Source organism: Typopeltis vanoorti, chromosome 11 (assembly GCF_054136105.1).
Source record: "Typopeltis vanoorti isolate ZY-2024b chromosome 11, IOZ_Tvanoo_1.0, whole genome shotgun sequence".
NCBI lineage: Eukaryota > Metazoa > Arthropoda > Arachnida > Uropygi > Thelyphonidae > Typopeltis > Typopeltis vanoorti.
Genome location: NC_143559.1, coordinates 22,281,758 through 22,294,685, shown reverse-complemented (window position 1 = coordinate 22,294,685; position 12,928 = coordinate 22,281,758). Strand labels below are relative to the sequence as shown.

Genomic DNA, 12,928 nt, shown 5'->3' with positions numbered 1-12,928 from the left:
ATGCTTTATGAATGTCTTTAAGGTTGTAGATAAACTTGATCACCCAATATGACACCACCACTCTGCTTACAGGAGATGAAGTGGCTTAGAAAGTATTGTTTGGTATCTAAAAGTAGGGTATGCACATTATTGAAACCCTGTATTCATCTCCTGAAATAATGGTTGAAATCGAAGGGAATTATAGCACTCCCCTTCCCAATGGAATATGGAGTGAGACGGGGGGGGGGGGTGCAAATTATTACTATTATTAAACTGCTTCCTTGAATATGTTGTAAATGAGGCCCTGGAGAACTGTGATATTGGTCTGACAGTAGGAAGAAGAATCATAAACCATCTAAAGTTTGCTGATGATAATTATCTTCTAGCAGAAAATAAATCAGATAGGAAATCACCACAAAATTAGCTAATACTCTTAAAAATTATGGCCTAACTATAAGAACCCCAAAATCAAAAACAATGACAAATATCTGTGCTTCTGATCAAGAAGCAAGTGCAGCAGAAATTGAAAAAAGTTGACCAGTTTAAATACCAAGGCAATATTTTTAATGAAGATGGCAGATCAAGTTAGGATATTAGAACAAAAATTGCAAAAGCAACAACAGCATTCCAAAAACTACAACCACTATGGACAGATAACAAGCTTAAAATTACAAACAGATTACACCTTATTGACACACTAGTTAATTCAGTAGTCAGCGTAGTTAGCCGAGTGGTTACGAGCTCTGCAACCACATGCCTGGGAAAGTAGTGTCATACGTTCGATTCTCGTTGCTGACATGAGGAGCTAAAGATCTTTCTCAGACATATTCAAGTCAAGTTACCGGTCTTGGGCATGGCCTGCAGGGTTTTTCTCTCCAGTTTATCTGGGATTTTTCCTCCTGCAAAGCAGGTAAATCAGTCTTAAGAACACAATGCTTCACAGATAATTACACATGGTTGAGTGTGGGGGGTAACGATCATACCTCGTAGTGGTTTATGAAACCCAAAAAAATGGGAGGCCAAGGCTCTACATGGGGTTGTAGTGCCAAAAGAAGTACTTCTATACAGAAATCAAACTTGGACCCTCCTAAAAAGAAGATGAAAAGGTGCTATAGACAACTCCTAAATATATCACACACTAATTTGTGATCACATCACAAATTTGGAAATAAGACAAAGAATCAGTTATTTTGCAAGTTCAAGAGATAACATCACAACTAAGATTTGAAGGAAACAACTTATGTGGCTTAAGCTGTCAAATAAAGGTGAGTTGCTCTCTTAATGCAATTGAAGATCATCCCACATGTTTTGCTGACACCACCATGTTTGCAATGATATGATTCAATAATGTCTGCGATGGGCCATCTAATGCAAACTGGATTGAACTTAGTTTGCCAATAGTCAACCACCTTTAGTTAGCGGCATGATGGAAACCAGCCACTCACTGTCGAGTACGGGTTAGTTACTGCTTGCACTTCCTACAATCTAAGGAGCGTCAGTAGGTCATCATCAGTCCATACTGTCAGTCAACTTTCACCATCGTTATTATCATTTCCCAATGGAAAACAATTTGGGTAATTATATTTTTATTCTTATATTATTAGTATTAATAGACGTATTATTGTATATTAGGTGAGCCAAGTAACTAACATTAAACATTTTAAAAAATATTACAATTGATTCATGAAATGCAAATAAATAATACAAAAAGAAAATTTTTGCTAGAAAAATAATTAATTTTCATTTATATTTTCAGTAATCCATACCCATGGAGAAAAAAACAGAAATATTTAGAAAACTATTTAAAATTGGCTTTATCATCTTGATCAGCATAATAAATTTGGTGTAATCCTTTATCCAAGTGTAAGCAAACAAAGTTTGCCTGAAGTAACTTCAGGACTGAGGCAACTCGTAGTAAAGGTGGGGACCAAGCTCTCATCTCTCCTTGACTCAGTATCTCCCATAATGCAAAGCACACATAAAGCATGCAGACATGTATAATGCTATGTATTAAGGGAAGGGCCACTGCCCAGACCGGTTTCGACCTTTATTGAGGTCTCATCAATGGGAGCCAGACTGAGAAGTGGTGATACTAAGGCAGAAGCAATGGAGAGATCATATTTACTTATATGAGTTGCCAAAAGGCCCTTCCCTTAATGCATAGCACTATACATGTCCGCAAGCAGATGTGCTTTGCATTATGGGAGATACTGAGACAAGGAGAGATGAGAGCTTGGTCCACCTTTACTACGAGTTGCCTCAGTTCTGAAGTTACTTCAGTCACAAACTTTGTTTGCTTACGCTTGGATAAAGGATTAAACTAAATTTATTATAGTCTAACCAAGTGAAAAATAAACTTCCAACATCTTTCTCCAAATCCAGAGTAATTTAATAATAAGGTGGTATACCTTTTGGCAACTCGTATAAGTAAATATGACCTCTCCATTGCTTCTGCCTTAGTATCACCACTTCTGGGTCTGGCTCCCTCTGACGAAACCTCAATAAAGGTCGAAACTGGTCTGGGTAGTGGCCCTTCCCTTAATGCATAGCATTATACATGTCTGCAAGGAGATATGCTTTGCATTATGGGAGATACTGAGACAAGGATAAATGAGATGAGATCTTGGTCTACCTTTACGAGTTGCCTCAGTCCTGAAGTTACTTCAGGCGCAAATTTTGTTTGCTTACACTTGGATAAAGGATCAAACTAAATGTATTATAGTCTAACCAAGTGGAAAATAAACTTCCAACAGCTTGATCAGCAATAGCATAGAGAAGTCACAATGCATTTTGTGCAAAGTTGTTCTAAGTGCTGAATCTATGAATGCTCAAACATGACTTAGAGAAAAGGCATTCAGAATATACTAAAAAGGATTTGGAGTTCTTTCAACACTATGAAACTGGTCTCAGACATCAGACTTGATTCTACAGCAGGGGTCTTCAACCTTTCAGACAGTGCGGGCCACATTAAAAATTTCAATGAAGCCCGTGGGCAACTATACTACAGTAAGTATCAAATGCACAACGTTCACAAGAAACGTTGTGAATTTGATACTTTACATAAAATCCTATAAAAATAAAAAACTCAGCTTTAAGAGTGTAGGTAGGAGTCAGGTTCATGATAAGTAAATACAAACAATACTTGAAAAAAGGTAATTTAATGGAGAAAATATTCATTTTTTACAATGTCAATGGGCAACTTGGCAATGTTTTCCCTTGACTAGCTTGTCGATGCTGGCATCAATGTTGGAAGTCATTATTCGCAGAGTATTCTCGAGATGTTGGTCCATAATCTGAGTTCTTGTCTTGGACTTCACATGCTTCATTTTGGAGAACTGCTCACATAAGTATGTGCTTCCTAACAAAGGGCACATCTTCAAGCATGCCAGCGAAGATTAGGGAATGAATCCTCAGAAACGTAGTCTTGGCAAAATGTAAGCAAGAGCACCTTGAATAATTTTTCTTTCAAAGAAGAATTGTTTTGGAGTTTAAGCAGCTCCATTTGTACTGAGCCTGGCATTTCGACAGCATTGACACTGAATGGTACTGAAAATAAATATAAAGAAGATGTGGGTTACGAAAATCACTAAATCTCCCTTCGAACTCACTTAGCAACATGGCTAATTTTGTAGCATATTCATCAAGAGACGAACAGTTGGACTCGGTGAGAAGCTGAAAATGAGTTAAGTCTTTTTTTGTGAGCTGTGCCTCCCGAAGTTTGAGCTTGGCCACAAAAGCTTTCATGTGATCAAAGAGAGCGTGCACCGGTTGATCTTTGGATTGTAGACACGTATTTAGGCCATTCATATGCAACAAGATGTTGGTCACAAAGGCAAAGTCTGTCATCCATTTCGGATCGTTAAATTCCGCAATCGCTTGGTTTGAATGAACTGCTGTATTTCGCTCATTAAGTCAAAGACTCTTTTAAGAACCTTCCATCTGCTCAACCAACGCACATCACTATAATAAACCACATCGCCATGGTCCACTTCGCACTATTGGATCAAACTCTTGGAATTGACGATGATTCAATCCCTTGCCTTAATAATGTTGACGACAGTCACAATAACTTTCATGACATTTTCAAATCCAATAGTTTTCACGCACAAATTCTCCTGGTGGATTAAACAGTGGTAATGGACGAAATCCTTTCCTTCTAGTTCCAGTTCTTTTCGTAGCAGAGCAACAAACCCTTCATTCTTTCCCACCATATCAGGCCCATCAGTTACCACACCCTCAAGGTTGGTTAAGCTGAGCTTGAAACGCTGGAGTGTTTTCTTGGTGGCTTCAAGAATATCAGTGCCTTTCGTCATTCCCTTCATCGCTAGCAGTTCTTCTGTCACATTGAATTGTTGATCAATGCTACGGACAAAGATAGCCAGTTATGCTGTATCCTTCACATCTGTGCTTTCATTTAAAGCAAGTGAATATGATGTAAATTCGGACGATCATTTTTTTAAAGTTCCTTCAATGTCATTGGCAAATTCTTCGACACGTGCTACAGTTACCTGAGACAAACTCCATGTTTTAAAACACTTCCTTATTATTTGGGCACAGAATAACCTCAGCAGTGATGAGACACTCTTTCACAAACTCACTGTCCAAGAAGGCTTTTGATTTTTTAGCAATTTTTTCAGCTATTACATAACTTACTTTGACGCATGCTTCGCTCTCTTCCCTTTAAATGTATCTTGCTGGCATTTTAAATCAATTTGGAGACTGTTCACTTTGTCCACATGAAGCTGCCCTTGAAGGTGATCGAAACTGGACGCATGCTTTGTCTCACAGTGTCATTTAATATTGTATTATTTTGATATTGACACACGACAAATTAAACACACTGGCTTATTGTCGATCGGCACAAAAAAATACAAACTGGTCCACTTTTCATTCAAAACCCGACAAGAATCACTTGATTTACGCTTTTTTACTCGTAGACATCATAGTGATGGAAGGTGAACCCAAAAAATTATCCAAAATGGGCATGTAACAGTTATTATCCACTGAATATGTCTCACACTAATGAAAAAGTCTGGCAATATAAACCACAATAGGCTATGGCTGACACGACAAACCTGTGTGCGCTTATATATGAATATCACACTGTTCACGACTCACTGACTGTGGATGAGATCCTCTTGTATTTATATGAAAATAACGAAGTATCGAGAACCTTCGAGATGTATCTGGAAGGCACTAGACAGCGCACTCGAACAAACTACTGCTTCAGCCATCTACCTGCGATGTTAGTACTAGTACTTAAGTACCGCTTGGCACTGGTAGATGGCTGAAGAAGCATGTCTATTTAATATTTATTTTTATAGGATTTTATGTAAAGTATCAAATGCACAGCATTCCTTGTGAATCTGGAAAGCATCTTACAAATCTAAATACTGCAGTACAGCTTAGTGGCCCACAGGCTTCATTGAAATTATTTATTTAATTGAGTTTTAATGTTAAGTAGTTATTTTTTCAAAATGGCCGGCAGGGCACGGCAAAGAGCACTGTGGGCCACCTGTGGCCCATGCATTGAAGATCCCTGTCCTACAGGAAGTTTTCAGCTTCAGCAACTGAGCACAGCAGTGCAAGCATCATATGAAGTCACATTGGAAATTGCCAAACAAACAAACAACAAAAAAAAAACTTACATTGGAGAAACGCTCATCAAACCCTGCATGTTGAAGATGGTGTAGTTAATTCTTGGTGAAGCCAAAGAAACAACAAACATCTCTGTCCAATAACACTATTCAAAAGCACATTTCAGATATTTCTGTAGATATGAAATGAAAGAGAAGGTTTTGAATGAAATCAAAGTTTCTTCATTGTTTTCTTTTCAAGTTTATGAATCAAAAGGACACAAGTTCATGTTCTCAGTTGCTTGTCTTCATGAAATATATTCATTCAGATGACATCAAAGAAGAGTTCCTCTTTTGTAGTGCACTTGAAACTACTACAAAAGGGAAGATATTAGGGAAAAGATAAATACCTTTTTTTGGAAAGGAGGACTACAGTGGAAAAACACTGTGAGGTGTGTACAGATGGAGCACCAGCTATGCTTGGGTCCAAGTCAGGATTTCAGAGAAAAGTGAAAGAACTCGCTCCTCAAGCAAAGGGAATTTACTGCATGATTCACCGATATGCTCTTGCCAGTAAGACACTCTTCCAGCTCCATGGCAAGAGGTGCTTGATTCTCTGATCAAAATTGTGAAATATATCAAATCTGGAGTCCTCAACACCAGTCTGTTTAAAGAACTCAGTAAAGAAATGAATTCTGATTATGGGCTGCTTCTTTTCAACAGTGCTATACACTGGTTGTTGAAAGATGAAATCAAGTTGTTCCTGGAAGTGCAAGGGAAACATGACCTTGCAGCTTACTTTAATGATGAAGCTTGGAAGTAAAGAGTTGCTTACTTAGTAGACATTTTAGACCAGCTACATAAGCTGAACCTGAAACAACATTATCCAATTTCAAGGCAATCTTCAGGCATATGTATCCAAGCTGCAAAACTGGTGTTGGAAAGTAAATCTTGATAACATTGTTATGTTTGAAAAACTCTGCAGTGTGATAGAGGAATTTGAAGATAAACTGGATGAGAATCTGAAGAAGGAAATTACTGGGCACCTTGAATCCCTTGAAAAGGAATTTCACAGTACTTCTCTGAGCTTACAAAAGAAGTTGCTGAACTGGTATAAAACTCATTCTCTGCTTCCCTGAATGTAGCCAGCATTCCTGATGAAGTATAGGATGAATTCTAGGATCTGCAAAATGCTTCCTCAGCATGTAATTTGTTTTATGAAAAATTGCTGATTCAGTTCTGTGTGCTATGTATCAGTCATATCCATATGTCACTATGCTTGCCTTTCCAGTTTACTTCCATTTGCCTCTATATATCTCTGTGAGAGTGGATTTTCAATGCTTCCTCATATCAAAACAAAGGCAAGAAACAGACTGAATGTTGAGAATGATATGAGGTTGGCTTTAACAAACACTCAACTGCAAATTTTGAACCTGGTTGCCCATATGCAAGTACAACCATTGCATTAAATGTTAGGTTAAAATCATATTCTGAAAAATCTATTTTTAATGCATTTTCTTTACCCTATTAAAAATGCCTTTTTATGCAAATATGGCAGGGGTCGTAGGTTACTTGGCTATTATAAAAGGGGGAACAAACCACTGATTCCTAAGTTAAAGGTTTATTCTCAAACTCTGGTAAAATTCTAAACTTTTGTTTCTTTCATTTAGCTCATAAAATGATGGGTGTCGAAATCCTCATATATTATAAGATCCTGCAAAATGGAAACCTTCTGGGCCCTATATTTTGGTGTTATCAAAAGCCTTTTTGGGTTCAATGAAACAAAACTAAATGCTTTCTTTCAGAATAGAATACAGCTGAAAAAAGTTTTATGTAACTAGTATGTAACTACCCAAATGACAGAAGAAAAAACTTCCAAGATCTCTACACACATAAACTTTGATGAAAACCCAAATTTTAAAATCCCCCCCCCCCAAAAAAACTATGACCCAAAATAAAATATTTAAATTTAATTACAGAAAAAAAAAAAACTTTTATATTACTAATAATGGGTTAGAACTGTTTAAAATTTTCATTTCTAAACATCTAAAGTAATGCTAAAAAACTTGAAGATTTCAATAATTCTCAATATGGCAAGCAACATTTTGTTGTCACTGCTTTAGTTCTAAATTACAGTCTAATTTTAAAAGTGTCAAGGGGAGGGGGAGGGACCACATATTTCATTTTTAACATATATAACCCCCTGTAGTTTACCAGATATGCACAATAATTTTAAACTGTGAAAGGAATCAGCAGAGCCACTGGCAAATACATTTTTGGGTTATAAATTAATGAATAAATATGCACACAAATTAAAACACTAATAGCTAAGAGATTAATGTTTATTTTCACCTTATTTAATCATATATGGTAATGAAAACTTCATAATTACCCTCTAAATTCATGTTTTACAAGGATATATCCAGATCTACTCATGCTCAAGTCACTGTACTGAAGTAAGAAAAGGTAGCAGCTACTATAGGATGTAGCTGGATTACAGTCAGACTAGACAAAATCTGGCTGGTAACTATGTGCTCTAGATCTCAGTTATTTATAGATAGAGAGAGAGAGAGATGTAAGTGCCAATCCTTAACATAATTAACTCATATCTAAAAATACCTTTTACTAGTTTGAATTGAATATAATCCATATGCCAATAATACCATATATCAAGGACTGATTATAATACAATCATAAACTTCAATAGTGTGTAAATATTATGTGTTGAATTAGAAATGGCATGATTTGTGAAAACATGCTGGATCACTGCCAAGTTAAAAATTAAATATCAAATTTTAAACTATACTAAACTGCAATATCCTTCTGTAATATACAGATGCTTACAACAATGTATAACTACTGTATTATGAATATTTCCATGAAATTACTGTTATGTCTCTTTAAATTCAGCATAAAGATATTTCAGTGCAATGAAATAATTATGTAGTATTAGGATTTAGTACCTTTTAGAGCAAAGATATGACAAATAATCAGTCATGAGCTGAATGAAATAGTAAAAGTTTTAAATATACTCTCTCCACCACCACCTTACCAGAAGCAAGAGTTGTAGTTTAACCTAGTGTTAGCCTCCGAAAAGAAAGCACTAATATATCATATTTTTGGACTTTGTCTTCTATCAGCTAAAAAAATAACCACTGTACCCAACTCTGTAAAGATTATAGTGTCCTTAAACAGTATCTAGTTCGTGAATGCAATAGTTTTCTTTATATCTCATAAAAGCAATTTTATTAAGCAGCTTAAAATATCAAATGCTTAATTAGTTTTTCTTTTTACTCTTCCCATCACAACTATTGGTCTCATTAATGTTTATTTGTGCTTGAGACACCTTTGCAATAGACATACATTATTCTTTACAGATGGTTAACCCAATACAATATACTGACCTCAAAGGATGATCACCAGGAAATGTTTTTCAATAAGAGAGAAAGAAACAGGATGAACTAACAAGAATATAAGTAAAGCTCTCTTCAGAGAAACAGACAGTAGACAAGTGTCTCATTTAAATGCATGAAGTATTTTTTCTTATCATTGCCACACAAGATGCTGCAAGGCCTATCCCAAATGGATGCTTTATATGTGGGTAGGCTGGGATTTAAGAGAAAAGCAATCTGTTGATTTTTTTTTTTTTCTTGTGGGGAGCAGGAGGGAGTGTTTGAGGAATACTTTAACTACAGAGGACATTTGGCAAATACATAAATAATTAGAATGGATTAAATGCTTAGATCTGTAAAATTAAATATTTATTCTATAGGTATTTGTTGTAGAAAGAACATTCAGTTTTGTTAATTTTCATTGGGAGACAGCATTTTCAGGAAGATTTACAAAGACCATACAAAAATATCTAAAACCTTTCAAACATCCAATATTTTACAAATTAAAAGACAGACAGTCAGTCAGTCTTGTATATCATTAGGTACATCATGTATAGTCTGTTGTGCAAAACTTGTAGGTGAATGAAGGCATAACAGAGGTCTTGAATGTTACCTACACAAATTAAGGACTTACAGAATTCATGAAGTATAATTCCTTTGTTTCTGTTTAATGTACCATGTGAGCAAATTACTTCAGAAGACTCTTGAAATGAATGAAAGCGTCAAAGCCAAATAGCTGGGACGAGACCTCCACATCGACTTTAAGGAATGTGGAGAACCGACTGAGACTTCTGACACGTCCAATCCTCAACTTCAGATGATGCAGCCTGTTAGTATATAGCCATTGGATACTGAATGAACAAGGATGTCATGTTGGAGGCTTAACGGATTTTTTTACAACACTCAGAAAGAATTAAAACAGAATTTAATACTTTTGTGTCCTAATGTTTATGTTACATTAGTTTTTTGTATTTCGTCTCAGTCACTGAGACATCTTCAGGGATTACAAAAAACTAATGTAACATAAACACAAATAACAAACAATACTAAGCCCAACCACGTAGGTGACACTAAAGTCCTAACTAGGTGGAGCGCCCTCTAAGAGTGGTTGTAGGTGGCCTGGAATGTAGGGTGGGACCTCTGGTGATAAGTGTTTAGGAAGCATAATGCAACCGTATTTATTAAGATTTGGTTGATTTCTGAGACTATTCTTAGAATCAGCAGCAGCTCTCAGAAATCAACCAAATCTTAATAAATACGGTTGCATTAAGCTTCCTAATATTTGGGAAACACTTATCACCAGAGGTCCCACCCTACATTCCAGACCACCTACAACCGCTTTTAGAGGGTGCTCCACCTAGTTAGGACTTTAGTGTCACCCACGTGGTTGGGCTTAGTACTGTTTGTTATTTGTGTTTATGTTACATTAGTTTTTTTGTAATCCCTGAAGATGTCTCTCAGTGACTGAGACGAAATATAGGAAGTATTAAATTCTGTTTTAATCCTTTCTGAGTGTTGTAAAAAATCCATTAAGCCTCCAACATGATGACATGAGGACATCATGTCCTCACAGCACTTAAGTCTCTACACACAGAACAAGAATGGACTGGCAATTTGAGATAGTCTACCAAACTGTACTCTCTGCTGGCTTAAACCACAAATATATATATGATGGTAACAACATGATGGGATTTCATACTGGAGGAGGGGGGTCATCATCTGGTTAAACAAGGTCCCCATTGTTTTCATCAGGGGAACCAGGGTAAACAATGAAAAAGTCAGTTACTGGAACAAACCAACTCAACATCGAGAAGATGACTAATAAACACAATGTCAGAGGACCTGAAGATAGGAACCATCAATATAAGGAGTAATAATGGAAAGTAAATAAAACTCATAGAACTGGAAAGTATCAAGTGGACATAATTGGCATTACTGAGACAAAGAAGACAAGAACAGGTGAGACCTTACTATATAATAAGTATAGGATTTATATTCGAGCAATAACAATCAAGGAAAGGAAGGAGTAGTAATAGCATTCAACATCAAAAGTGAAGAAAAACTTCTTTAGTGGAAGGCAGTTTCAAGTTTTTATGTTGAGCCCAGACACGAGAGGTTAGTTGATCAATCTATAGTACATTAGTATCGTATATGGGTAGTGGGTTGGGAAAGGAGGAACATGTTTGCATTTGATTTAAAAGACCGTATATTGTATTCCTTGGTAAATGCATCAGGGGAAGACTGTTCCACAATACAGCAGTAGCAGGGATGAAGGAGGAGGAAAAGAAAATTGTTCTGTGGGTTTCAAGGTGCACTGCGAAGGGATGTTGGGCAGCAGCTGCACGTGTTTAACGAGCTTAGTACTGAGTGGGGGAATTATTGATGCTATTTCAGATGACTATTTGCCATGGAAATATTTATAGAATACACAGATTGCAGAGACTAAACGTCTGTGTGAAAGTTAGTGGGAGTGAGTTGGTAAGAGATGAGTCATTTATCATTCTAATTGCTCTCCTCTGTATTGAGTCAAGCATTTTGAGGGAGCTGTTTGGGACCTCACTCCAAATGTGAGAGCAATATTCAATAGCTGGGAAGATTTGTAACTTGTATAAGGTTAACAGCTGTTCAGGGGTGAAGAAACATCTTGAGTGAAAGAGAAATCCTAGTTTTTCAGAAGCTGAGGATGCAATGGTTGTGATGTGTTTATGCTAGGAGAAGCTTGATGTTAGGGTAATTCCAAGAAGAGAAATCTCATCTTGTCTGGAAATTTGGGTGTTGTCAAAAATAATACTGGGAGAAAATGGTTATTTTTTGTGAGAAATAAGACAGAACTGGGTTTTATTAGCATTGAAATTAGCATGTTATAGCTTGGAGATCAGAATTGAGAGCAGTGGTGGTTGATGTTCTGTAGGTTGATGCGAGTTGTGTAGAGTAAGGTTTATCAAATGAAAGGGAGGAGAGCAATGTGCTGTCATCTGCAAAACTGTGTATTGGACTGGAGCTCAACTTAAGTAGGTCATTGATATATAGCAAGAAGAGAGTTGATGAGAGGACAGAACCCTGGCATTGGACCAATCCCAGAAGTGGGCAAACTTCAAAGTGGACAGTGAAACTTATTTGTACCTATAGTCCCACAAAATGTTCTCCTTAAAAAGAAGTGGAGGAATTTTTAGTCATTTGATCAGGCAGCCAAGACAAAGAAATGGAAAAAGTGGTCCTCGTTGGAGATCTGAACAGCAGAGTAGGACATGAATCTAACCAGGAATACAGGAACATTTTGCAAAAATTTGGAGAAAAAGGCAAAGCTCATAATAATGGTATCTGCTGCAGTATATGGACTAGTCACTACTTATACCACATTCCAACATAAAGATGTGCAAGTTTGCATGGAGAGAAGATGCAATGAATAAGAACCAAACCTTGGAGTCTCAATGGCAAACTGAAGAAAACTGAATCAGCTGGGGAAATATGAGAAGTTGTCTGTAAGGATAGAAAACTAAGAATATCATGGTGAATAGAAGATGTTAAAGAAGCAGTCCTGGACATAAAGAAAGCATACTGAAAGTTATTAGCAAATAAGTCAGCAAACGACTTACAGAGAAAAATGAACGAGAACTAGGTGTAAAAGTAGCCCAAAAGAAGTCATGAGAAGACTGGCAAGAATACAGAAAATAAATACCAGAAAGTGGCAAAATGTTCTAGAGGTTATTGAAAAAACTTAGAAATTGAGGAAAGAGTACTGTAAATGGAATCAAAGATGATAAAGCTGACATGAAAACTGAAGATAAAGATATCCTAAATATCAGAAGTAATTAATTTGAAAGACTTAAATGAAACAAGCAGTAACAGAAAAGTAGTAGAAAATTCTCAAGAGGAATGAAAACAAGAATACATATCAATACTTAAGGCAGAAAAAGCCATCTGAAACTTGAAATGCAGATGGAGTAGATGATATTTGACCAGAAATGCTTACGCATGGAG

At 36.5% G+C, this 12,928-nt stretch overlaps 1 protein-coding gene across 3 annotated transcripts in view; it reads right to left on the bottom strand.

Moving 5' to 3' along the window:
- The window catches only part of atl (atlastin GTPase), a 315,725-nt gene that overhangs the window by 286,082 nt on the left and 16,715 nt on the right, over positions 1–12,928 (bottom strand). Inside the window, exon 1 of one of the 3 annotated variants that reach the window (XM_090400776.1) lies at positions 7,948–8,032. The exons of the other annotated variants lie outside the window; for them this stretch is intronic. Coding sequence (XP_090256902.1) covers positions 7,948–7,960 — 13 coding nt within the window. The 5' untranslated portion in view covers positions 7,961–8,032. Of the gene's footprint in view, positions 1–7,947; positions 8,033–12,928 lie in introns of those variants that run through there. 3 annotated transcript variants of the gene reach the window in all.